This window comes from Ranitomeya variabilis, chromosome 1 (genome assembly GCF_051348905.1).
Source record: "Ranitomeya variabilis isolate aRanVar5 chromosome 1, aRanVar5.hap1, whole genome shotgun sequence".
NCBI classification, from domain to species: domain Eukaryota; kingdom Metazoa; phylum Chordata; class Amphibia; order Anura; family Dendrobatidae; genus Ranitomeya; species Ranitomeya variabilis.
Window position 1 is genome coordinate 394,320,884 of NC_135232.1, and position 24,365 is coordinate 394,345,248.

The 24,365-nt window shown below is 39.2% G+C and overlaps 1 protein-coding gene across 1 annotated transcript; it reads left to right on the top strand.

The window, feature by feature from the left end:
- Positions 1 to 10,015: 10,015 nt before the first annotated feature.
- Positions 10,016 to 22,693, top strand: DMRT3 (doublesex and mab-3 related transcription factor 3). The gene is made up of 2 exons (XM_077281008.1): positions 10,016 to 10,749; positions 21,100 to 22,693. The coding sequence occupies exons 1-2, from the start codon at positions 10,350 to 10,352 to the stop codon at positions 22,050 to 22,052; spliced, it is 1,353 nt and encodes a 450-aa protein (XP_077137123.1). The 5' UTR covers positions 10,016 to 10,349; the 3' UTR covers positions 22,053 to 22,693.
- The last annotated feature ends 1,672 nt before the right edge of the window (positions 22,694 to 24,365 follow it).

Consider the following 24,365-nt stretch of genomic DNA (forward strand, 5'->3'; position numbering starts at 1 on the left):
GATTCATTATCCACCAACTGAAATTTGTCAGGTCTTTTATTGTTTTAATACTGATGATTTTGGCATACAACTCCTGATAACCCAAAAAACCTGTCTCAATAAATTAGCATATTTCACCCGGCCAATCAAATAAAAGTGTTTTTTAATACCAAACAAAAAAAACATCAAATAATAATGTTCAGTTATGCACTCAATACTTGGTCGGGAATCCTTTGGCAGAAATGACTGCTTCAATGCGGCGTGGCATGGAGGCAATCAGCCTGTGACACTGCTGAGATGTTATGGAGGCCCAGGATGCTTCAATAGCGGCCTTAAGCTCATCCAGAGTGTTGGGTCTTGCGTCTCTCAACTTTCTCTTCACAATATCCCACAGATTCTCTATGGGGTTCAGGTCAGGAGAGTTGGCAGGCCAATTGAGCACAGTAATACCATGGTCAGTAAACCATTTACCAGTGGTTTTGGCACTGTGAGCAGGTGCCAGGTCGTGCTGAAAAATGAAATCTTCATCTCCATAAAGCATTTCAGCCGATGGAAGCATGAAGTGCTCCAAAATCTCCTGATAGCTAGCTGCATTGACCCTGCCCTTGATGAAACACAGTGGACCAACACCAGCAGCTGACATGGCACCCCACACCATCACTGACTGTGGGTACTTGACACTGGACTTCAGGCATTTTGGCATTTGCTTCTCCCCAGTCTTCCTCCAGACTCTGGCACCTTGATTTCCGAATGACATGCAAAATTTGCTTTCATCAGAAAAAAGTACTTGGGACCACTTAGCAACAGTCCAGTGCTGCTTCTCTGTAGCCCAGGTCAGGCGCTTCGGCACCTGTAGCCCATTTCCTGCACACGCCTGTGCACGGTGGCTCTGGATGTTTCCACACCAGACTCAGTCCACTGCTTCCTCAGGTTCCCCAAGGTCTGGAATCGGTTCTTCTCCACAATCTTCCTCAGGGTCCGGTCACCTCTTCTCGTTGTACAGCGTTTTCTGCCACATTGTTTCCTTCCAACAGACTTACCATTGAGGTGCCTTGATACAGCACTCTGGGAACAGCCTATTTGTTGAGAAATTTCTTTCTGGGTCTTACCCTCTTGCTTGAGGGTGTCAATGATGGCCTTCTTGACATCTGTCAGGTCGCTAGTCTTACCCATGATGGGGGTTTTGAGTAATGAACCAGGCATGGAGTTTTTAAAAGCCTCAGGTATCTTTTGCATGTGTTTAGAGTTAATTAGTTGATTCAGAAGATTAGGGTAATAGGTCGTTTAGAGAACCTTTTCTTGATATGCTAATTTATTGAGACAGGTTTTTTGGGTTATCAGGAGTTGTATGCCAAAATCATCAGTATTAAAACAATAAAAGACCTGACAAATTTCAGTTGGTGGATAATGAATCTATAATATATGAAAGTTTAATTGTAATCATTACATTATGGTAAATAATGAAATTTAACACTATATGCTAATTTTTTGAGAAGGACCTGTATATTAGATAGATCTATAGATATGGGATAGATAGATAGATAGATAGATAGATAGATATGAGATAGATAGATAGATAGATAGATAGCAAATAGATAGATAGATAGATATGAGATAGAAGATATATATTAGATAGATCTATAGATATGGGATGGATAGATAGATAGGCATGGAATAGATAGATATGGGATAGATATGGGATAGATGATAGATATATATGTAATTGATATATGATTGATAGGTAGATGGATAGAGATAATATAGGAATAGATTGATATGTGCCTAAAAAAATATTATTAACCAGATGGGTAGATAGAACAATGATAGAGCTAAATAGATGACAGAGAAATTAATATTAGATAGATATGACTGACAGTTCTAAAAGAAATAGAAGAGCTCCATGTGCGCTCGATATGAGACTACTCACTAGATGTATAGATAGATGGATACATATATACATAGTGATGAGAGATCCGGGATGTAGCTATGAGAGAAGGTGCCGTAGGGAAGGTATATGTATATATATATATATATATATATTGGATATATAGTGTCTTTTGCTGGGAACGCTGCAGTCCGAGCCTTGCTGTGCGCCGTGTATGGGGCCTGGGAATAGCCGGAGAACTCGTATATTGGGGCAGCAGAAGGGACAATGAAATGCTGGAGATTTCCGTGTGCACAGGAAAGAAAAGCTTTAGGCTCCATATTACAGTGACTAGAACATTTGTTAGTTCAGTGGAAGACTGTCCCGGTGTTGGCACTGCTGCTATAACTAATGTTTATCACTATGGATTCCTCTGGTGAACCTGCCCAGCCAGAGACGTGTTCTTACTGGCATGGCAAGGGTTACATGCCCAGGAAGGTGCCCAGGATTAATGCTCATTGCACAGCAGCCAGGATCCCACACAGAGAACGCACTGGAGACAACTGGGATTTAATGAACTTCCCATCTAGTCCTACAATACAGTTCATTCCGAGCCGGGAAATAGGAGCTGGGAGTGTGTAGCAAAAGCTAGCAGCGTGTGAGCCGTCCATCTTCATGACAATCTATTACAGCAGGTCCCCAGTACACAAGTAACTTCATAAAAAGCAGCATTATTGTGCAATTCTTCAGTTTCATCGTTTCCTCCCCAACTCTTACAATAACTGTTTATCAGAGCTGTTCTGTAGGACACAGGAGGCTGTATTTTGTGGTGACTTAGAACATAGGCTGCAGCCCTCATTACAGCCTCCTTCTTCATTTATCTGCTCAGTAATCCTCCTGACATTTACTCTGTGTCATGGATGAGGGGAAGGCACAGATAGACTGCTAGCCTTACCTGCAAAGTATCCAGCACTGTGTGTACAATGGGCCTCTGCTAGAGACACACTGGCTTATATTTCTCCTTCCATTATCTGAAGAGCCCTGCCTTGTACCATCCCAGAGCCAGGCAGCATTCTTCGAAGCTTTACCTTTCTGTGCTTTGTATGTATATATATTATTATTTATTATTATAGTGCCATTTATTCCATGGCGCTTTACATGTGAGGAGGGGTATACATAATAAAAACAAGTACAGTAATCTTGAACAATATAAGTCAGGACTGGTACAGGAGGAGAGAGGACCCTGCCCCCGAAGGCTCACAATCTACAAGGGATGGGTGAGAATACAGTAGGCGAGGATAGAGCTGGTCATGCAGCGGTTTGGTCGATCGGTGGTTACTGCAGGTTGTAGGCTTGTCGGAAGAGGTGGGTCTTCAGGCTCTTTTTGAAGGTTTCAATGGTAGGCAAGAGTCTGATGTGTTGTGGTAGAGGGTTCCAGAGTAGGGGTGATACGCGAGAGAAATCTTGTATGTGATTGTGGGAAGAGGAGATAAGAGGGTAGTAGAGAAGGAGATCTTGTGAGGATCGGAGGTTGCGTGCAGGAAAGTACCGGGAGATGAGGTCACAGATGTAAGGAGGAGACAGGTTGTGGATGGCTTTGAATGTCATGGTTAGGGTTTTGTACTGGAGTCTCTGGGTAATGGGGAGCCAGTGAAGGGATTGACAGAGGAAAGAGAGAGGCCGGGGAATAGTGGGGGACAGGTGGATTAGTCGGGCAGCAGAGTTTAGAATAGATTGGAGGGGTGCGAGAGTGTTCGAGGGGAGGCCACAGAGCAGGAGGTTGCAGTAGTCAAGGCGAGAGATCATGAGGGCATGGACTAGGGTTTTTGCAGATTCTTGGTTTAGGAATGTACGGATCCGTGAAATGTTTTTGAGTTGAAGCCGGCAGGAAGTGGAAAGGGTTTGGATATGTGGTTTGAAGGAGAGATCGGTGTCAAGGATTACCATGAGACAGCGAGCTTGTGGGACTGGGGAGAGTGGGCTGCCGTTTACTGTATGGATAGGTCCGTTGGGGGGGTTTATTTCAGTGCTGGAATGGTGCCACTAATGTAAGTTCCCTGACCCCAGTATTATACTTACCATCCGCTGTCTTCAGTTGTTCCCAGAGCCGCTCTGATTCCAGTCCTCCATCTTGTGACCGCAGCTTCTGACTGATCGGAAGGCAGAGGTAACGGTCACAAGCTCTCAGTGTAAGTCTATGGGATCCTCTTCTGCCTGTTATAGAATTACGTTGAGTTGTGACTTCTGGTTCACCCAGAAAACAATGGAGCCATCCGGCAGGTCACAAACTGCTAGAGACCCAGCCATACATGTTAAATATTTGCTGGTTGAACCCACTATCTATAGCCGGAGTGTCTAACACTGTAATTTGTATGGTGGTGCTTGAGCTTTCCTTCTCTTAAACTGCCACTAGAGATGTCTGGCCGCAGTAACAGGTGACAATATTCAACTATTCTTCCCCACATTCCCATACATTCTCAGCTCAGCCTTCCATGGGTGTGTTTTCAGTGGTGGAGAGAGGAGTAACAGCTTAATTACTTAGGACTAGGTGTTGAAACTTAACATGCCTGACCAGAGATACAGTAAGGGTATGTTTCCACGTTCAGGAAACGCGTGTTTGACGCTGCGCAGAGCTGCAGCATCAAACACGCAGCGTCCAGATGTTACAGCATAGTGGAGGGGATTTTATCAAATCCCGTCTCCACTATGCGTGGTAACACGCACCCGGCGGCCCTGCGCTTCCGGACTTGCGGCGTGTCTTTTAAGATCGTAGCATGTCCCTTTACCTTGCGACGACGCTCCGCCGCCGCAAGTTAAAACACAGGGCCCTATGTGTGGGGTGCGATGATGCCGGATGTGTGCAATGAACACATCCGGCATCATCGCGTCACAGAAGGGGGCGGAGCGGGTTTGCCGCTCCTTCCAAATCGTCGGCCACCCTGAAGGTGGACACATACCCTAAGAGTCAGGAGACCTCCACAACTTTGTGATCAGTTGTGTCTAGCACAGACATCTGACAAATGTGAACTCATTTCTACAGAGGAACCGTTGGCACTTCCATAGGGCACGCTAAATTTCCTGAAGTCCCACATTTGTGTTCTGTTTCTTCCAAATCTAGGGAAAATTTTCCTAACGACGCTATATTCATATGAATTTCAATTATGTGGACAAATCATATTTTGGATTATTGATGTAATAGCCACATATATTTCATATTGCTTGAATTCATTTACTGTTCTGCGTCTGGAGGAGAGATGGTTTTTCACCAACATAGATGTGGATTCTTTACTGTTAGGGCAGAGAGAACCTGGAATTCCTTGCCTGGGGAGGTGGTGATGGGGGAACTACAATACCCAGAGAGATTAGCAAGATTAGGATTATTTAGTCTAGAAAAAAGACGACTGAGGGGCGATCTAATAACCATGTATAAGTATATAAGGGGACAATACAAATATCTCTCCGAGGATCTGTTTATTCTTGGGCATTCTCTGCGTCTGGAGGAGAGAAGGTTTTTCCACCAACATAGAAGATGATTCTTTACTGTTAGGGCAGTGAGAATCTGGAATTCCTCACCGCCAAAGCCCACATCAAAGCGGGGGTACTGCCATTGGACTTACTATTCTGTCCGATGGCAGAAAGGGGTTAAAAACGTACTTCTAATTAAGGGCAATGTAAGAGTTAATATTATTGCAATCTAGCAGTGCCATAAAGAGATCTTTCTTGTTAGCCGTGCCATCTGGATTAGTTTTGTTGTGCCTCAACTTGTCAAACTTGAACTAAAAAAGGCTTTAGTGGTCATCTGGCTATTTTACCAGTTTCTTCTTCAGTTTCTGGTGAACAGAATTGAAAAACGCAACTTTTTCGGATCCGGCTCTGTGAAGGGTCCGACACAATAACTATTGAATCAGTTCTTGCATCAGGAAAAAAAAAAGGCAGATGGTTAAATAGGTGGAAATGAGACCTTAATTGTCTCTAGCTTCCTATTCCTCCCATAAAGACTGTACTAAGTGAAAACTGCAGCAGTGAATGTGGAGCTGCGCGTCTCTGCTGGCGATCAAGGTCCAGGTTACTAATAGTCATTTTATTCCTATAACGCCAACATATTCCGCAGCGCTTTACATTTCAGGACTTGTACCGACATTACAAAGTAATACATAATTCAACAGATACTAAGACAAGTATCTCTGCTTGCAAACCTTCAATCTAGTTCCCTAAGGTTACTGATAAAAAAATGTATAAAAAAGCAGTTAGTCTTTCTCTAAATAAATAATAAGCATATTTCATATCATCACATACTTAAAAATGTGACATTATATATCCTAACAAGATGAACACTGTAAAAATAAAAATAGAATAAAAGATTAACATAATCTGCTTTTAAAAAGTAAGACATTAAAATGTCATATGTAATCTAACCCCATAGTGACTGGGCCAAATTTTTAAAATCTGACCAATGTCACTTTATGTAGTAATAACGCTTGAACATATCCCATTGATTCTGAGAGTGTTTTATTCATTACACATTTTACTTTATGGTAATGATAAATTTAGGTCGATATGTTCTGTTTATTTATAAAAAAAAAATCATAAATTTGACAAAAATGTAAAAAAAATAGCAATTTTCAAACTTTTAATGATTATCCCTTTAATCCAGATAGTCATACCATAGAAAACCATTAATAAATAACATTTCCCTCATGTTTTCTTTACATCAGCACCAATTTGTAAAATGTTATTTTATTTTGTTAGCATTTTAGGAGGTTTAAAAATGTAGCAGTAATTTTTCATTTTTTCATGGAAATTTACTTTTTTTTAGGGACCTATCCAGGTTTGAAGTGATTTTGGGGGTCTGATATATTGGAAAACCTCCAAAAGTGATACCATTTTAAAAACACCATCTCCTGACATACTGAAAACTGCTGTCAGGTAGTTTATTAACCCTTCAGGTGCTTTTCAGGAATTAATATAAAGTGGCATGATAGGAATGAAAAAGTGTATTTTTACCACCTAAATGTTTCTAACTTCTGAACAGGTCACTATAGCCGGGAGACTCCAAGGCCGCTATTTGGTCATGAATTGTCATGGCAAACATCAGGACCACACGATCATGATCTCAGGGTGCCGATGGGGTTAAAGAGGAAGCCCCCACACTCTGTTAACCATTTACATGATATAGTCACGTGACAGCGGCATCTAAGGGGTTAAACAGATATGGACGGTGCCAACACTGATCGTGGCTAATGCAGAAAATTGTCAGCTATAGTGTACAGCCGACAGCTGCTGGATTGTCACCTGTATGGAGAGGCTATTCTCTTATATCTCAGGTCAGTAAAAAGACATATTAGCGGTCATTAAGGGGTTAAATTGATGCCAACAAAAACTACAGCTCATTCTGTCCAAGACAAGCCCTCACACATCGCAATTGATGTAAAAAGGTAAAATAACAAATTTCAATTTTTTTAAAGCTGTAAAACAAAAATAACATAGGGTTTCACGTATTTCGGTATTGCCATAATTACAATTGCAGTACCAGGTCATTTTTTTTTCATCACAGTGAATGCCATAAAAGTGAAAACTGAGCAGAATTGCAGAATTATTTATTATACTACCCAACAAAACAAATTACAGTACATTATGTATCAGAGTGAATAATAATCCTTCAGAATGTGTGCAGCATAAAACAAGTTATGTTAATAAAAAATGTGAAAAGTTATGGATCTTGAAGGAGCGTTACTTATTTGACCTGAACACGTTGTAACGCTCATTAATGAGCACACTGGCTGCCTAATGCTTGCCGTGAATTCATTGAGTATTGAGATCATTTTTGTTATCTCTATGGATAAGACAGTGGTCTTCTGAGAGAGGTGGTCTTTCAGAGAGGCTACAGTGTAAATACCCTGTACCAATCAGCCCCTTAATAACTCCTTTGATATAAATTAATTGAATAACATTGATCTTGTGACATTGGTACCTGTCAAAGTTTTAGGTAGTGAGGGATTCGGCACAATGGGGGCTAGGAAACCTTACACCCTGGCATTCATGGATGTTACTTACCACAAGCCACCTAAATAAACCCAGGTAACGGTATTCCCTAACATGAGTGATCTATAAAAGTAGGAAAATGCACACAGGGTAGTTGCTCTGTGCACGCCCTTATGGCTGAAAGAAGATGACAGAAATTGGACACAATTTCACACTAAACCCCCAAAATGGGCCAGGCAAAATTATTGCCACCTTTCCAAAAATGTGGGTAACCAACTTTGTTTCAAGTATGTGATGATTGTTCAAACTCACCTGTGGCAAGTAACAGTTGTCAGCAATCGCACCTAAAAGAAGATAAAAATGGGAAAGTTGTCTCAATCTTTGCATTGTGTGCCACACTAAGCATGGAGAATAGAAAAAGGAGAAGAGAACTAAGGACTTGAGAACCAAAAGTGTTGAATATCAACAATCTCAAGGTTACAAGTCCATCTCCAGAGATCTCGATGTTACTTTGTCCACAGTGTGCAACATAGTCAAGAAGTTTATAACCCATGGCACTGTAGCTAATCTCCATGTACTTGGACAGCAGAGAAAAATTGATGAAAGGTGGTAACAGAGGATAGTCCAGACGGTGGATAAGCAGCCCCAATTACATTCCAAAGAAATTAAAGCTGTCTTGTAGGCTCAGGGTGCATCAATGTCAGTGCAAAATATCCATTGACATTTGAATGAAATGAAACACTATGACAGGAGACCCAGTAGGACCCCACTGCTGACACAGAGACATAAAAAAGATAGGCTACAGTTTGCCAAAATGTACGTAAGTAAGCCATAATTCTTCAGGGAAAGCATCTTGTGGACAGATGAGAACAAAATGTTTTTTTTTAGTACAGCACATAATTCTACTGTTTACTGAAAATGGAATGAGGCTTCCAAAGAAAATAACACAGTGCCTACAGTCAAATATGGTGGACGTTGTTTTGGGGTTTGTCTTGCTGCCTTTGGCACTAAGTGCCTTGACTGTGTGCAAGGCATCATGAAATCTGAAGATTAACAAAGGATTTTGGGTAGCAATGTTGTGCCAAGTGTCAGAATGTTGGGTTTACATCCTAAGTCATAGGTTTTCCAGTAGGACAATGACCCCAAACATACTTCGAGAAGCACCCAGAAATGGATAGAAACAAAGGGCTGGAGATTTCTGAAGTTACCATCAATAACTCTGGTTCTAAATCCCATTGAACATCTGTGGAGATTTCTTATTTCGGTATGAGAGACCTGGAGCAGTTTGGAAAAGAAGAGTGGTCCAGAATTCCAGTTGAGAGGTGTAAGAAGCTTGTTAGTTATAGAAGCAATTTATTGCAGTTATTTATTTCAAAGGAGGTACAACCAAATATTAAGTTGTGGGTGACAACAATTTTGTCTGGACCATTTTGGGATTTGTGTGTGAAATGTTGTGCAATTAGCTTTTTTTCCTCTGTTTTTTTTTGTGTTGTTTCAATACAAACAAAGGAAATAAATGTATATAATAAAACGTGTTATTGCAATAATTTTATGGGAGAAATACTTCAATTTCTAGAACGATTTCAAGGGTGCCAACACTTTTGGCCATGACTGTATATGTATTAATCATGCAATGCCACAAGTTGTAGAGTCAAAATCATCTGTACCGAAAATCAGACAATCCAGAGTAAGCTGGCAGATGACAGACCTAGTTGAGGAAAGGAGTGGAGTTAAACAGAATGTGGATGGATCAACCCTATTTTCCTAATTATGCCCTACTCGTGGTGTCAACTGACAAACGCTGAAAAAAATCGTATCACGGATCATTTCCAATTTTCCTCTACAGTGAAACCTACTTTTGAATCCATCCAAACATGAGATACAATGTACATATAACACTGGTAATGAACGTAGATGAAATGCCAGGGTAATGCCATCTAGATCAAGGCATAGACACTATTCTAGTAACAGAATAGGTTGGTGGAGCAAATAATCACCATTCTGGCACCATTCTAGCCACTTTGCTAAAGGATGCCATGCCCTGTAGATGGATGAAAGCTGACCAGAGAGGGCTGCTGGTGGAGACAGGCTGTGATGAGGGACTGGGCTACAGAGGAGGATAATAAGAGGCGGAGACCTTAGAGGAGGGGAAGATCTGCCACCTAACCCCTCACCATCTCATGCACACACTCACACAGCATGGAAAGTACAGTGCCAGACAGCAGCAGCCTGGTATCCTAACCCTCCTGGGCACTAGGGTTCAGCACCACTCCTGGTCCTGCAGGGAGGACATCATCTGGAGATAAAGGACTGGACTTCCAGCTGCTCCACACAAGTGGACAAGAGAGGAGCAGAGCTCAGGATGTAGGACTCTGAGCCCGGCCAGGAGGGCATTAGGAAGCGGAGACAGAGGGTGCTGTGTTCTGCAGCATCACCCACAGCCTAGAAGAAGCCATCACCACCTCCATCTCTGAGGAGAGAACTTCTATAGACCCAAAAGTCCCAGCCTGGTGTCACCTGCCAGATGATGAATGGATACGGCTCTCCCTACCTATACATGGGGGGCCCAGTGTCACAGCCCCGAGCCCCATTACAGAGGACCCCAAAGTGTGCCCGATGTAGAAACCACGGAGTCCTCTCTTGGCTCAAGGGCCACAAGCGCTACTGCCGCTTCAAGGACTGTACCTGTGAGAAATGCATCCTGATCATAGAACGGCAGCGGGTGATGGCGGCACAGGTGGCCCTCAGGAGGCAGCAGGCCAACGAGAGCCTGGAGAGCCTCATCCCAGACACCCTGCGCCCTATGCCGGGCCTGCCAGCTGCCTTACCGGCCGACACCAGCCAGCCCGCACCCCGGCCTGGAGAGATGACCATCCGGTGGGCACAGGAGCCCTCCTCGGCCATGCCGCTGCCAGGGAAGACAGGTGGGTACTGCCCGGAGCACGAGGGATGTCTCACTTGTCTCTTTACATTTGGTGACGGGGAATATTGGGCCACAAATATGAAACATGACAGACTAGTATAGAAAGTAATGATGGCACATCATAACCTACAGATAAGCTGGGATCAGGAGACTGCCCGCTAATATACCAGGAGGAGACCGCCAACACAGCGAGAATGCAGCTAGTTTCTTTATTTCATTCTTTGTTTCTTTCTTGTTTCTATCTATCTTTTTTAGCAGTAGAAAATAAAGATAAACAAATATTCCCCTATACTATTTAAAAATATTAAATATCTTGATTCCGTATACTAGAAATATTTATTAGCGCTATGATTTTTTCCCCCATAAATGTTTAGTAACATTCCTTATCATTAATACAAAATGTATTATAATAAATTCATATTAATAATGTCAATATGAAATATAACAGTAATAACAGAATAGTAATAATATATACGGCTTACAATGATTATAAATATGCATGCTACTAATAACAAACGAAATAATACTGATAAGTATAATAATAAGACAATAACTGCTGCTGTGGCTGTATACCGGCAAAGGGAAGAAATGGTGAAATGTCCTTAGTAAACTGAGATCTATCTATTTATCTCATAACTATTATCTAGCCATCTATCTATGTAGTTATATATCTTATATAAATATTTAAACCATATTTATATCTATAACCATATCTATCTATCTCATATCTATATATCTCTCTATTATCTCTCTATCTATTATCTATGTACCTATCCCATATCTATCTATTTATTTATCTATTCATCTATCTCATATCTTTTTATCTGTCTATCTATTATCTATCCATCCCATATCTATCTATCTATCTATCTATCTATCTATCTATCTATCTATCCCATATCTATCTATTTATCTATCTATCCCATATCTATCTATCTCATATCTATATATCTCTATCTATTATCTATGTATCATCTATCTATTTATCTATCTCATATCTATTTATCTGTCTATCTATTATCTATCTATCCCATATCTATCTATCCCATATCTATCTATCTATCTATCTATCTATCTATCTATCTATCTATCTATCTATCTATCTTCTATCTATCTATTTATCTATCTCATATCTATTTATCTGTCTATCTATTATCTATCTATCCCATATCTATCTCTCTATCTATCCCATATCTATCTCTCTATCTATTATCTATCTATCCCGTATCTATCTATCTATCTATCTATCTATCTATCTATCTATCTATCTATCTATCTATCTATCTATCCCATATCTTTCTATCCCATATCTATCTCTCTATCTATTTATCTATCTATCTATCTATCTATCTATCTATCTATCTATCTATCTACCTATCTATCTCTCTCATATAAACATACATATATATCCCTATTTATATCTATCTAGTATCTATCCATCCATCTATCTATCTATCTACATAAATATACATATACTGTACAGAAAGTTGCACACTCCCCTAAGGTGCCCAGAAGCCCTAAATGTGATGGCTTTATTTTGGTTACCATTGATATTATCTGAATTCAGCTAAATTGAGAGGTTTCTTTTTCAGGTAAGTATTTATGACACCACTGTTTTCAGTCCTGCGATGTTTAGTAACGTTGGTTTTATTTTAATCTATTGTTATCGAGTCATAATAATAAAATAAATACTAATTATTAATAATTTTGTCTGCTACTAAGACAAGATCTGTCAGAGGTGAATAGAGTAAGCCTTTCCTTATATTCCTCCTCCATGCTCAGCCATGGTCACTCTGATTGGCATCACATCCTGCCCTGGATGTGCCAGTGAGTAGTTGTGCCAATGATAAGTGGCATTTCCTATGCGCAGACTTGGCAGCTACCAGTCAGGATGGTGAAAGCCCACAGTGCAATATGTAGCAACAATTATATGTCTAAACACTGGAATAACACATTTGTTGTCAGTTGCTGCTTCTGCGGTTTATCACATTATGATTTATTGAAATTCCCGAGGCCACTTTACAGCTTAGATGAAGGAGACAAGTAGTGAAGCGTGAAAAATGACTCAAGAAGGAAATCAAGTATAGCCTCAACTTGTGCCAAAACATGTCACCCGGAGTGAGGGATCAAGTTACTGCAGAACTTTACCCTGAGCATCCTCCTTTCTGGAGCCCGGGTGATCAGATCCCTGCAGGGAAACCTCAGCTACAAGCAAGGTGTGAATTAGGTAAAAGATATTGAGTCAGCGATACTTAGATTTATCTATTATCTATCTATTATATATCTATCTCAATATATACATATTATCTATCTATCTAATATCTATCTATACATTATCTATAGATCTATCTATTATATTTCTATCTTTATCTATCTATCTGTAGATCTTTATATTATCTAACTATCTATCTATCTATCTATCTATCTATCTATCTATCTATCTATCTATCTCATATCTAGAAAACATGAAGAATCTTGAAAAAGGCTCACACATACAGCCGAAACGTCACGCACAAATGGGCTATTAAATAACTTTTTTTTAACTAAAATGATGGTGTGCTGCTTCTTAATTTTTTCTATTATGAGGACTAGTATGTACCTGTGAAGCCCTGCACCCAACTATTATTACTATTTAGGTGCTGCTCTCTGCACATTTTTTTCTATTTCATATCTATTATGTAGCTATCTATCTATTGTTTATCTATCTCTTATTCATTAGTATATATATATATATATATATATATATATATATATATATATATATATATAGACATCATGTAATATAATGCATATTTAAACAAGAAGGAATTAAAATGCAGTGTCATAGATACAGAGTGTATAGGGTTATTACATGTTCAGCTGGGAGATGATTTGGTAACTTTATAGAAGTATCTCTCTCTCTATATAACAACATCTCCATCACTGCGGACTGCGCTGATCCAATGCATAGGCAGCAATCAGCGTATTGCATCCTAATTGTCAGCAGGAAAAGGAAAGTCACTTCTCAGCGTTTCCCTACAATCCCCACCGGATACATAGCGGCATTTAAAGCCACATGTAATGCCTCCTGCACAGAGGAAATGAGCCTCATCCTGCCTCCACCTCTGTGTACCTGGCACTGACAACCTGCTCCAGCCCAGATGCCCATTCACCCTCTTCTTTTGCTACTTGATACTTCTATTAAACCGATGAGTCCAATACATTATGGCATATGTATTTATCTAAGGAGGCAACTGGAATCTAAATATATGTTCAACAATTAACTATCTTTTAATATTGTTATATAGATTGTAAAAAGTGTATTTTTGGTAGTAGGATTATATATATATATGGGAACAATTAGATTTAAAAGGCTCAGTTTAAAACTAATTAACTAAAATTGAAATATATACGAAAATAGGTCTATCTAGGTATCTAGTAAAAAAATCAGAAAGTACTTAGAAAATAATTGTTGAGAATATTAGTCTATTAATTTTAAAACCGAAAAACTGGAAGAAATAGGAAATAATGAAACAAATTATCAAATATAAGAAGAGAAGCAGCACTCCAGTATAGATGCAAAAACTATGGTCTTGTGGCAGTGTTTTAGTTCACAGTTAAGGCAGCACTCCAAAAATTAATTTTACAAAAAAATCTACTATCTATCTATCTATCTATCTATCTATCTATCTATCTATCTATCTATCTATTATCTATCTATCCCATATCTATCTATCTATCTATCTATCTATCTATCTATCTATCTATCTATCTATCTATCTATCTATCTATCTATCTAATATCTATCTATTATCTATCTAATATCTATCTATCTATCTATTATCTATCTATCTAATATCTATCTATATATCTATCTATTATCTATCTATCTATCTATCTATCTATCTATCTCATATCTATCTATCTATCTATCTATCTATCTATCTATCTCATATCTATCTATCTATCTATCTATCTATCTATCTATCTATCTATCTATCTATCCCATATCTATCTATCCTATATCTATCTATCTATCTATCTATCTATCTATCTATCTATCTATCTATCTATCTATCTATCCCATATCTATCTCATATCTATCTATTATCTATTATGTATCTATCTATCTATCTATTATCTATTATGTATCTATCTATCTATCTATCTATCCCATATCTATCTATCTATGTATCTATCTATCTATCCCATATCTATCTATCTATCTATCTATCTATCTATCTATCTATCTATCTATCTATCTATCTATCAGTCTATCTAATATCTATCTATCTGTTATCTATCTATCTAATATCTATCTATCTAATATATATCTATCTATCTATCTATCTATCTATCCCATATCTATCTATCCTATATCTATCTATGCCATATGTATCTCATATCTATCTATCTATTATCTATTATGTATCTATCTATCTATCTATCCCATATCTATCTATCTATCTATCTATCTATCTATCTATCTATCTATCTCTCTCATATCTATCTATCTATCTATCTATCTATCTATATATCTATCTATCTATCTATCTATCTACCTATCCCATATCTATCTATCTATCTCATATCTATCTATTATGTATCTATCCCATATCTATCTATCTATCTATCTATCTATCTATCTATCTATCTATCTATCTATCTTCTATAGAAAAAATTGGAGCAGCACATATATAAAAGTACCGTACTATGGGTACAGGACCTCTCAGCAAGGAGTCCCCTCCGTGCAAAAGGATATAAATTCAGAAAAAAAAAGAGGCAGCACTCCAGTATTTTCAAAAATACAAAAGGGACTTTAATAGCCCTGGTGGCGTGGCCACGCTACCAGGGCTATACAGTCCCTTTTGTATTTTTTAAACTACTGGAGTGCTGCCTCTTTTTTTCTGAATTTATAGCTATCATCTATCTATTGTATCTATTATCTATCTATCTATTATCTATCTATATATCTATCGATCTATTTATCTATCTATTATCTCATATCTATCTTTTATCTATTATCTCAGCTATCTATCTATTATGTATCTATCTATCGATTATCTATCTATCTATCTATCTATCTATCTATCTATCTATCTATCTATCTATCTATCTATCTATCTATCTATCTATTTTTAAAGCCAAAACCTGTAGGAAGAGGTAGAGCTAAAAGAGAGGCTGTATATGTAGATTTTTCAGTGAATTGCTATGGACTTTAAAGTAACAACTGGCTGCAGCATTTTTTAAAAGAAAAAAAAAAGTAAATAAGTAAATAAACAAACAGCAATGAAAACATAAATGTCATGAAAAACTGTGCAAATTGCTGTCTGTGGAAGTATCCTGCTGTGGTGGTATTACATTTTTATGAATTATTATCACAGATCCACATTTTCGGTGCAAGAGGTGACAACACTCAGATCAATGTCATTCAACTGGGCTATTTAGATGATCGGGGTTTTTTTTACACTGATCAAATGTCCACATGAAAAAAAATGCGTTGTGTGCCATCCCTTTCACATTTTGGATGCGACTCGCCTCTTCAAGTCCATGGGTGCACTAAAAAACACCGGCTCCCGTACAGATCAATCATATGCCCTCCGATTCTTATGGGTACATTGCAATTCCTTAACATCGGAAATTGTATTTGGTCTTGTTAATTTTTACAACTGATGTTAGATAAAAACAGCTGAAAAATAATTTATTTTTCTGGAAAAAAAATCGGACAATTAATGTGAACTACAAGCACCGTGTATGTTTTAGGTGTTTATAACTACAGTAGTTGAAAGTAAAGGCTGAGATACGCATCGTTAGGAATCTTACATGCAGTATTTTGAGCCAAAACCTGAAAACACTCCTGTTTTTTTCTAAAAACAACTGCGTAAAAAACTTCACACACATGCTCAATTTTCACATACATCTTCTATTTCTTTATGTCCGCAGCTAGAAGACATGCCCCCCCCCCAAAAAAAAGCAATGCTATTTATTTGTAAAAAAAAAAAAAACTATAAAAATCACAAAATTAAATGCTTACGGTATGTCAGCTACAGCGAATATAGGGAATTAAAACTTGACAATATTCATTTAAAAAAAATAGACAGGATAGAAAAAACATAGACAATGTAACACTGCAAGTCTATTAATATTGTATTATCTATGATAGTTTTTTTTAATGAATATTAAATGTAAAGTTTTAACTCTCAATATTCGCTACAATTGATATATTTAATGGGTCTTCATATGTTTTTTTTTATGATGGATGCTCCGCAAAAAAAAAAAAAGAAGAAAACAGGGATATGCGGATCAAAATCATCTGAAAATTGCAGACCATTCATAGATTCCACCCATGTTGCATCTATGTACTGTCCATTTTTCACTGACTAATTCTAGCGGAAGTTTAGGAAACCTACAAAAGTTATTTTTTACTCATTCAAGCATAACAGATGACATATGGATGCTAGAAAGTGACCTCTAAACTAAAAAATGGTTCAAAAATCAGATCCAACACTATGATTAATATTGGTAGCTTGCTTATGTTGACAAAAAAAAATTATGTGTGAATTCAGACTTCTCTTTTGGCAATATTTTTTTTACATTTAGTAACAAAACAGAATGTATTTAAAAAAAAAAATAATAATAATAATTTTTATTCTATAAATATTATTCTATTAATTACAACAAAACTAAAAGCAATAGGAAATAGTGAGTCATTATCTATCTATCTATCTATCTATCTATCTATCTATCTATCTATCTATCTATCTATCTATCTATCTATCTATCTATCTACAGTTGTGCTCAAAAGTTTACATACCCCAACAGATTTTTTGCTTTTTTGCCCTTTTTTCAGAGAATAAGAATGATAATACCAAAATGTTTTCTCCACTCATGGTTAGTGGTTGGGTGAAGCCATTTATTGTCAAACTACTGTGTTTTCTCTTTTTAAATCATGACAACCCAAAACATCCAAACGACCCTGATCAAAAGTTCACATACTCCATTTATTAGTACCATGTATTGCCCCCTCTAACATCAATGACAGCTTGAAGTCTTTTGTGATAGTTGTGGATGAGGTTATTTTCTCAGATGATAAAGCTGCCCACTCTTCTTGGCAAAAAGCCTCTAGTTCCTGTAAATTCCTGGGCTGTCTAGCATGAACTACGCATTTGAGATCTCACCAGAGTGGCTCAGTGATATTGAGGTCAGGAGACTGAGATGTCCACTCCAGAACCTTAACTCTGTTCTGCTGTAGCCAACGACAGGTCAACTTGGCCTTGTGTTTTGGATCGTTGTCATGTTGGAACATCCAAGTACGTCCCTTGTGCAGCTTCCGGGCTGATGAGTGATTGTCTCCAGTATTTGCTGATAATGTGTTGCATTCATCTTTCCTTCAACTTTGACAAAGTTTCCTGTACCTTTGTAGCTCACACATCCCCAAAACATCAGTGATCCACCTCCGTGCTTTACAGTAGGAATGGTGTTCCTTTCATCACAGGCCTTGTTGACCTCTTTCCAAATGTGTTGTTTATGGTTGTGGCCAAAAGTTCAATTTTGGTCTCATGACTCCAAATTACCTTGTTCCAGAAGTTTTGAGGCTTGTCTCTGTGCTGTTTTGCATATTGTGGCATTTATGCAGTAATGGCTTTCTTCTGGCGATTCGACCATGTAGCCCATTTTTTCTTCAAGTGCCTCCTTATTGTGCATCTTAAAACAGCTACACCGCTAGTTTTCAGAGAATCCTGTATTTCAGCTGATGTTATTTTTGGGTTTTTCTTTGCATCCCAAACAATTTTCCTGGCAGTTGTGAATGACATTTTTGTTGGTCTACCTGACTGTGGTTTTGTTTTTACAGAGCCCCTGATTTTCCATTTGTTAAGCTGCTGACTGGATTTATCAATTCTTTGGATATCTATTTGTATCCCTTTCCTGTTTTATACAGCTCAACTACCTTTTCCCGTAGATCCGCTGACAATTGTTTTGCTTTCCCCATGACTCACAATCACTGTTAGACTGGAGCACCTTGGACCCACCAGAGAAAATCATTCTTGGGGCCCACTATGCACCTACATAGGAATTAATACAGGACCACTGTGCGGTAAAACACACTAATATCAGGGTATAATATAAGGTAGTACACGTTTTAATTATGTAGTAGGGGTTGGGGTAGCCCCATCATAGAATATAAAGTAGCCCCCTCATAGAATATAATGCAGCCCCTCATAACCCTCTCCACCACCTCCATCATTGTTCTCCCCCTCCACCCCATAATTGTCATCATCACCACCTCCATCATTGTCTTCTCACCCACCACCCCATCACTGCCACTTCCACCACCTCCATCATTGCCTTCTCCCGCACCACCCCATCATTGCCCTTTCCACCACATCTATCATTATTTTCTCCCCCACCACTCCCATCATTGCCCTCTCCATCTCCTCCATTATTGCTTTCTCCCCCACCACCCCATCATTGCCTTTTCCACCACCTCTGATTGTTTTCTCCCCCACTACCCACATCATTGCCCATTCCACCACCTCCATCATTGCCTACTGCCCCACCACCCCATTGTCCTTTCCACCACCATCATTGCCTTCTCTCCATCATTGCTTTCTCCCCCACCACTCCCATCATTGCCTTCTCCCCACCTCCCCATCATTGCCCTTTCCACTATCTCTATCATTGTTTTCTTTCCCACCACCCCCATTATTGCACTTTCCACCACCTCCATCATTGCCACCTCCTCCACCACCCTCATCGTCCTTTCCATCACCCACATCATTGCCCTCTGCACCATGTACACACACACCTCTCTGCACGTTCCCCTGCAGACACACACAGAACACCACTCACCTCTCTGTCCGTTCCCCTGCAGCATCTTCATTGCCAGCAGCTTCCTCTCCGGCACAACCGTGCACTGAATGAAGACATCATCCAGCTGTGCTGCAATGTCAGACAGGAAGTGCAGGGCAGGAAGCAGTATGGATCCCTGCAGCTCCTCTGCCATTTTCTCCTGTAGGCAGTGGAGCTGCAAGGATCCGTCCTGTAATAGCTGGCAGTGTTAGCTGCAGGCTGCAGCCAACATACCGCATGTGCAGCCGGTAGGGGTCCGGAGGTGGAGGGGGGGCTCTGCAAGTGGCTAAAACTGAGGGCAATCTGGCCTGTTTATCCACTCCCGAGGCTCCAGGGGGCCCCTGGCCAGAATGCCCTCATGTGCGGCGGGCTGGCAGCTTTCTCTCCGGCACAGCCGTGCACTGAATGATGATGTCACCCAGCTGCGCTGCTATGTCAGACAGGAAGCGCCAGGCAGGAACCAGGATGGATCCTTACAGCTCCACTGCCTACAGGATAAAATGGCAGAGGAGCTGCAGGGATCCATACTGCTTCCTGCCTTGAGGAAGGATTGTATCCGAAATGTCGCCACGCCATTTGGGCAATAAACATCACTTTTTTTTTTCTGGAAGTCTGCTATGCTGTTTCCCCTTTTCTTAACTATTGCAAGGAGCCTACTGAGATTGCTGGCTGAGGATGTGTGCACTTTGTTAAGGTACTGTGTTTGGTGCTGTTCCAAATTTTTAATCTATCTATCTATCTATCTATCTATCTATCTATCTATCTATCTATCTATCTATCTATCTATCTATCTATCCCATATCTATCTATCTATCCCATATCTATCTATCTATCTATCTATCTATCTATCTATCTATCTATCTATCTATCCCATATCTATCTATCTATCTATCTATCTATCTATCTATCTATCTATCTATCTATCTATCTATCTATCTATCTACATATGTATCTATTGTAATTATATATACATATACAGTATGTGTCAATTTCAAAGGAAGTCAATATCAACTTTTAGGGCTATATTACTGTGAGTAAAAAAAATTGTTAGAGATAATAGTGTAGATACAATTATGACTTGTATGAGCTGAAAAATATGTTAATATGTTATATTAAAATATAATATTCATATGGTTAACGGTGTATTCCCACCTTAAACCACCATCATAGATACTGGCTTTACCTCTAAGACCTGCAACCAACTCCACAAAAGGAGTTTCCCTGATCCCTGTGCTACCTGGTGAGAGTGAATGAATAAGTTGCTTTCTCTATTCATGTCTGGTGTTTTGGACATCAGTATTTCTAATTTTTTTGTAAATTGGCTCCGTCATGAACTCTTTGAAATGTATAATTTTTTATCAGTTCCAACCAAATATGTTATTGTCCATGGGGCAATTTATCATATTCAAAGTTGCAGGTTAACTTGGTGACATATAGATAATGATACTAAATCACGGATCATATATGTCTAATATGTTTCTATATAAATCAAATGTTTCTTTAATTTTCCCTGGTTTTTCAGATCTGTCAGAGGAAAGATTAGGTGACAGCAGTGGAACTGAAAATGGTGAAAACTACAGTGACAAAGATACCGATCAACGGTCTCCCCCAGACGTGAAGCCTTGCTGTTCCCCGGAAAGCCCTGAAGTGGTGACAGTGGATGAGTCAGGCTATCCAGCACAAAAAAATTGCAATAGTGCTGAAAGTACATCAGATAGCCCCAAGTATCAAGCAGAGCACAGTCATCTTATTATTGAGGGCTCTTCTGGCACAGTGACTTTGCCATTTAGCTTGAAGTCCAATAGACCTCCAATTGAGGTCCTTAAGAAGATATTTCCAAGCCAGAAACCTACTGTGCTAGAACTTATCTTGAAAGGATGTGGCGGTGACCTTGTCGGGGCTGTAGAAGTCCTTCTGTCAAGCAGATCTTCTGTGACTGGAGAGAGAACTGCAACTGATCCAGATGGCATTATGTTACCTTCTAATGGTCACCTTTTTGAGCACACTCTTGGCTCATACCCATTGACCTCCTCCAAATGGTCAGTAGGATCAGCTTTCAGAGTTCCAGATACTCTGCGATTTTCAGCAGATTCTAACAATGTGGTTCCAAATCCACTAGCTGTGCCCTTACAGCATCCATTTCCACAACCACCCAGGTACCCACTGCTGTTGAGGAACACTTTATCAAGGAACCAATCCAGCCCTTTCCTGCCCAATGATGTCACTCTATGGAACACAATGACATTGCAGCAACAATACCAACTTAGATCCCAATACGTCAGTCCTTTTTCTGGAAATTCCTCGAGTGTCTTCAGGAGCTCACCTGTCCTTCCCCCTAGAGCCCCTGAAGATCCTAGAATCCCAGGTTCTGAGGACAACTGTTCAATAGTAGTGAAACAGCCCATTTACACAGAGGAAGACTATGAGGAAAGATCAGATTCTGCTGACTCTAGAATACATAACAGTTCTTCCTAACAGATGACAACTGTACACAGACTGGTATAGGGCAGTGGAAGACATATTTTAATTAATTGGCCAATATTCATTGCATTTGTGGAATCAATAAATAGTGTATACTGTGCATTATTGTTCTCACAGTGGGTCTGTGTAAATAATATTTGGCTACACCACCAGCCTGATAGAATATAAGACTGGAGACCTATGTATTGTATTCTGCTTTTTACAAGGGTCAAATACATATAGCCGAAATCAAGCGTCATGCGATGTAGTCTCTAAGTATTAAGAGATCTGTAATAAACTTTATGAGTAAAAGAGACAGAAGTTAAATATGTGAATTTTGCAGATATCCGTCTTCTGTTCAAAAGAAATGACCATATGTGATGATAATATAATATTACACACAGTATGTGAACTGCATGAAATGTATTGTTAAATGAGCCCAGGATTAAACATTGTCAGGTTAATGTAGCATGCTAAGGACTGTAGCTGAAATAAAAATGATGATGAGCATGTCATTTATACTTGTAGTTTGTCAAATGAAATTAGCGTAATGTCATGAACAAGCCATCTGCATGCTGGGAGACTCAATCACTCCACAAGTGTGTTCAGGGAAACAGGTGGAATGTGCTCACACTAGTTTTCATTTTACTTTTGAATGTCTGTGTTTAAATAAAATTATAAAATTAATTTGGAAATAAAATTGTGGTCCTAAAGCACATAATAATATATTTATGGGAATTATATATAATTATTATGAGAGGTAACATGGAAGAATAGTCCATCCCACACATAGCTAGCACAATTGCTAGATACAGCAGGTAAGTAAAACATGACTATTACCAGTGAATAATAAGCAGAAATCATCTTATTTTTTAACACTTTGTTTCTATTAAGATTAGGTTTACATTAGTATTGTATTTGTATACTTTACTGTGTGGTAAGTACAATATATGGAGCTTGACTTCATCGCCATCTTGTGGTTCTTTGCAGATTTGTCTATCTATATCATCTATCTATTCATCGTCTATCTATCTATCTATCTATCTATCTATCTATCTATCTATCTATCTATCTATTTATCTATCTACAGTGGGTACGGAAAGTATTCATACCTCTTTAAATTTTTCACTCTTTGTTTTATTGCAGCCATTTGGTAAATTCAAAAAAGTTATTTTTTTTCTCATTAATGTACACTCTGCACCCCATCGTGACTGAACAAAAACAGAAATGTAGTAATTTTTGCAAATTTATTAAAAAAGAAAAACTAGAATATCATATGGTCATAAGTATTCAGACCATTTGCTCAGTATTGAATAGAAGTACCCTTTTGAGCTAGTACAGCCAGGAGTCTTCTTGGGAATGATGCAACAAGTTTTTCACACCTGGATTTGGGGATCCTCTGCCATTCTTCCTTGCAGATCCTCTCCAGTTCCATCAGGTTGGATGGTGAACTTTGGTGGACAGCCATTCTCATGTCTCTCCAGAGATGCTCAATTGGGTTTTGGTTCAGGGCTCTGACTGGGCCAGTCAAGAATGGTCACACAGTTGTTCTGAAGCCACTCCTTTGTTATTTTGTGCTGTGCACTTAGGGTCATTGTCTTGTTGGAAGGTGAACCTTCAGCCAAGTCTGAGGTCCAGAGCACTCTTGAAGAGGTTTTCATCCAGGATATCTCTGTACTTGGCCGCATTTATGTTTCCTTCAATGACAACCAGTTGTCCTGTCCCTGCAGCTGAAAAACACCCCCATAGCATGATGCTGCCACCACCATGTTTTACTGTTGGGATTGTATTGGGCAGGTGATGAGCAGTGCCTGGTTTCTGCCACACATACTGCTTAGAATTATCACCAAAAAGGTCTATCTATGTCTCATCAGACCAGAGAATCTTATTTCTCATAGTCTGGGAGTCCTTCATGTGTTTTTTAGCAAACTCGATACGGGCTTTCATATGTCTTGCACTGAGGAGAGGCTTCCATCGGGCCACTCTTCCATAAAGGCCCGACTGGTGGAGGGCTGCAGTGATTGTTAGGTGCAGGATTCTCCCACTGCACGGGGTATATCCCAAGCCTTGCGTGCATCTGTGGTCTCCCTTTCAGCTTTGACCACTGCGGGTACTGCTGAGCATAGCCGTCGGTCCCAGCATCTTGCTCAGGCTCGTGCTATTCGTCTGGTTACTGCTGGCTCTTCAGCCAAGCCTATGGTAACTAGCGGTAGTTAGCAACGAGCGAACACTCTTGGGACTAAGTCCAGAAATCACCCTACTGAGCATGCTCGTGAAGTGGCGACGTCTCATTTGTGGTCAGTCATCAGCTGCTCTGGTGATGTGGGT

Bases quoted from the DNA above. Each gene is read 5' to 3' on its own strand.
- DMRT3 (XM_077281008.1), top strand. From the start codon at position 10,350: ATGATGAATGGATACGGCTCTCCCTACCTATACATGGGGGGCCCAGTG. The intron at 10,750-21,099 runs GTGGGTACTGCC...CTGGTTTTTCAG, and splicing joins GCCGCTGCCAGGGAAGACAG to ATCTGTCAGAGGAAAGATTA.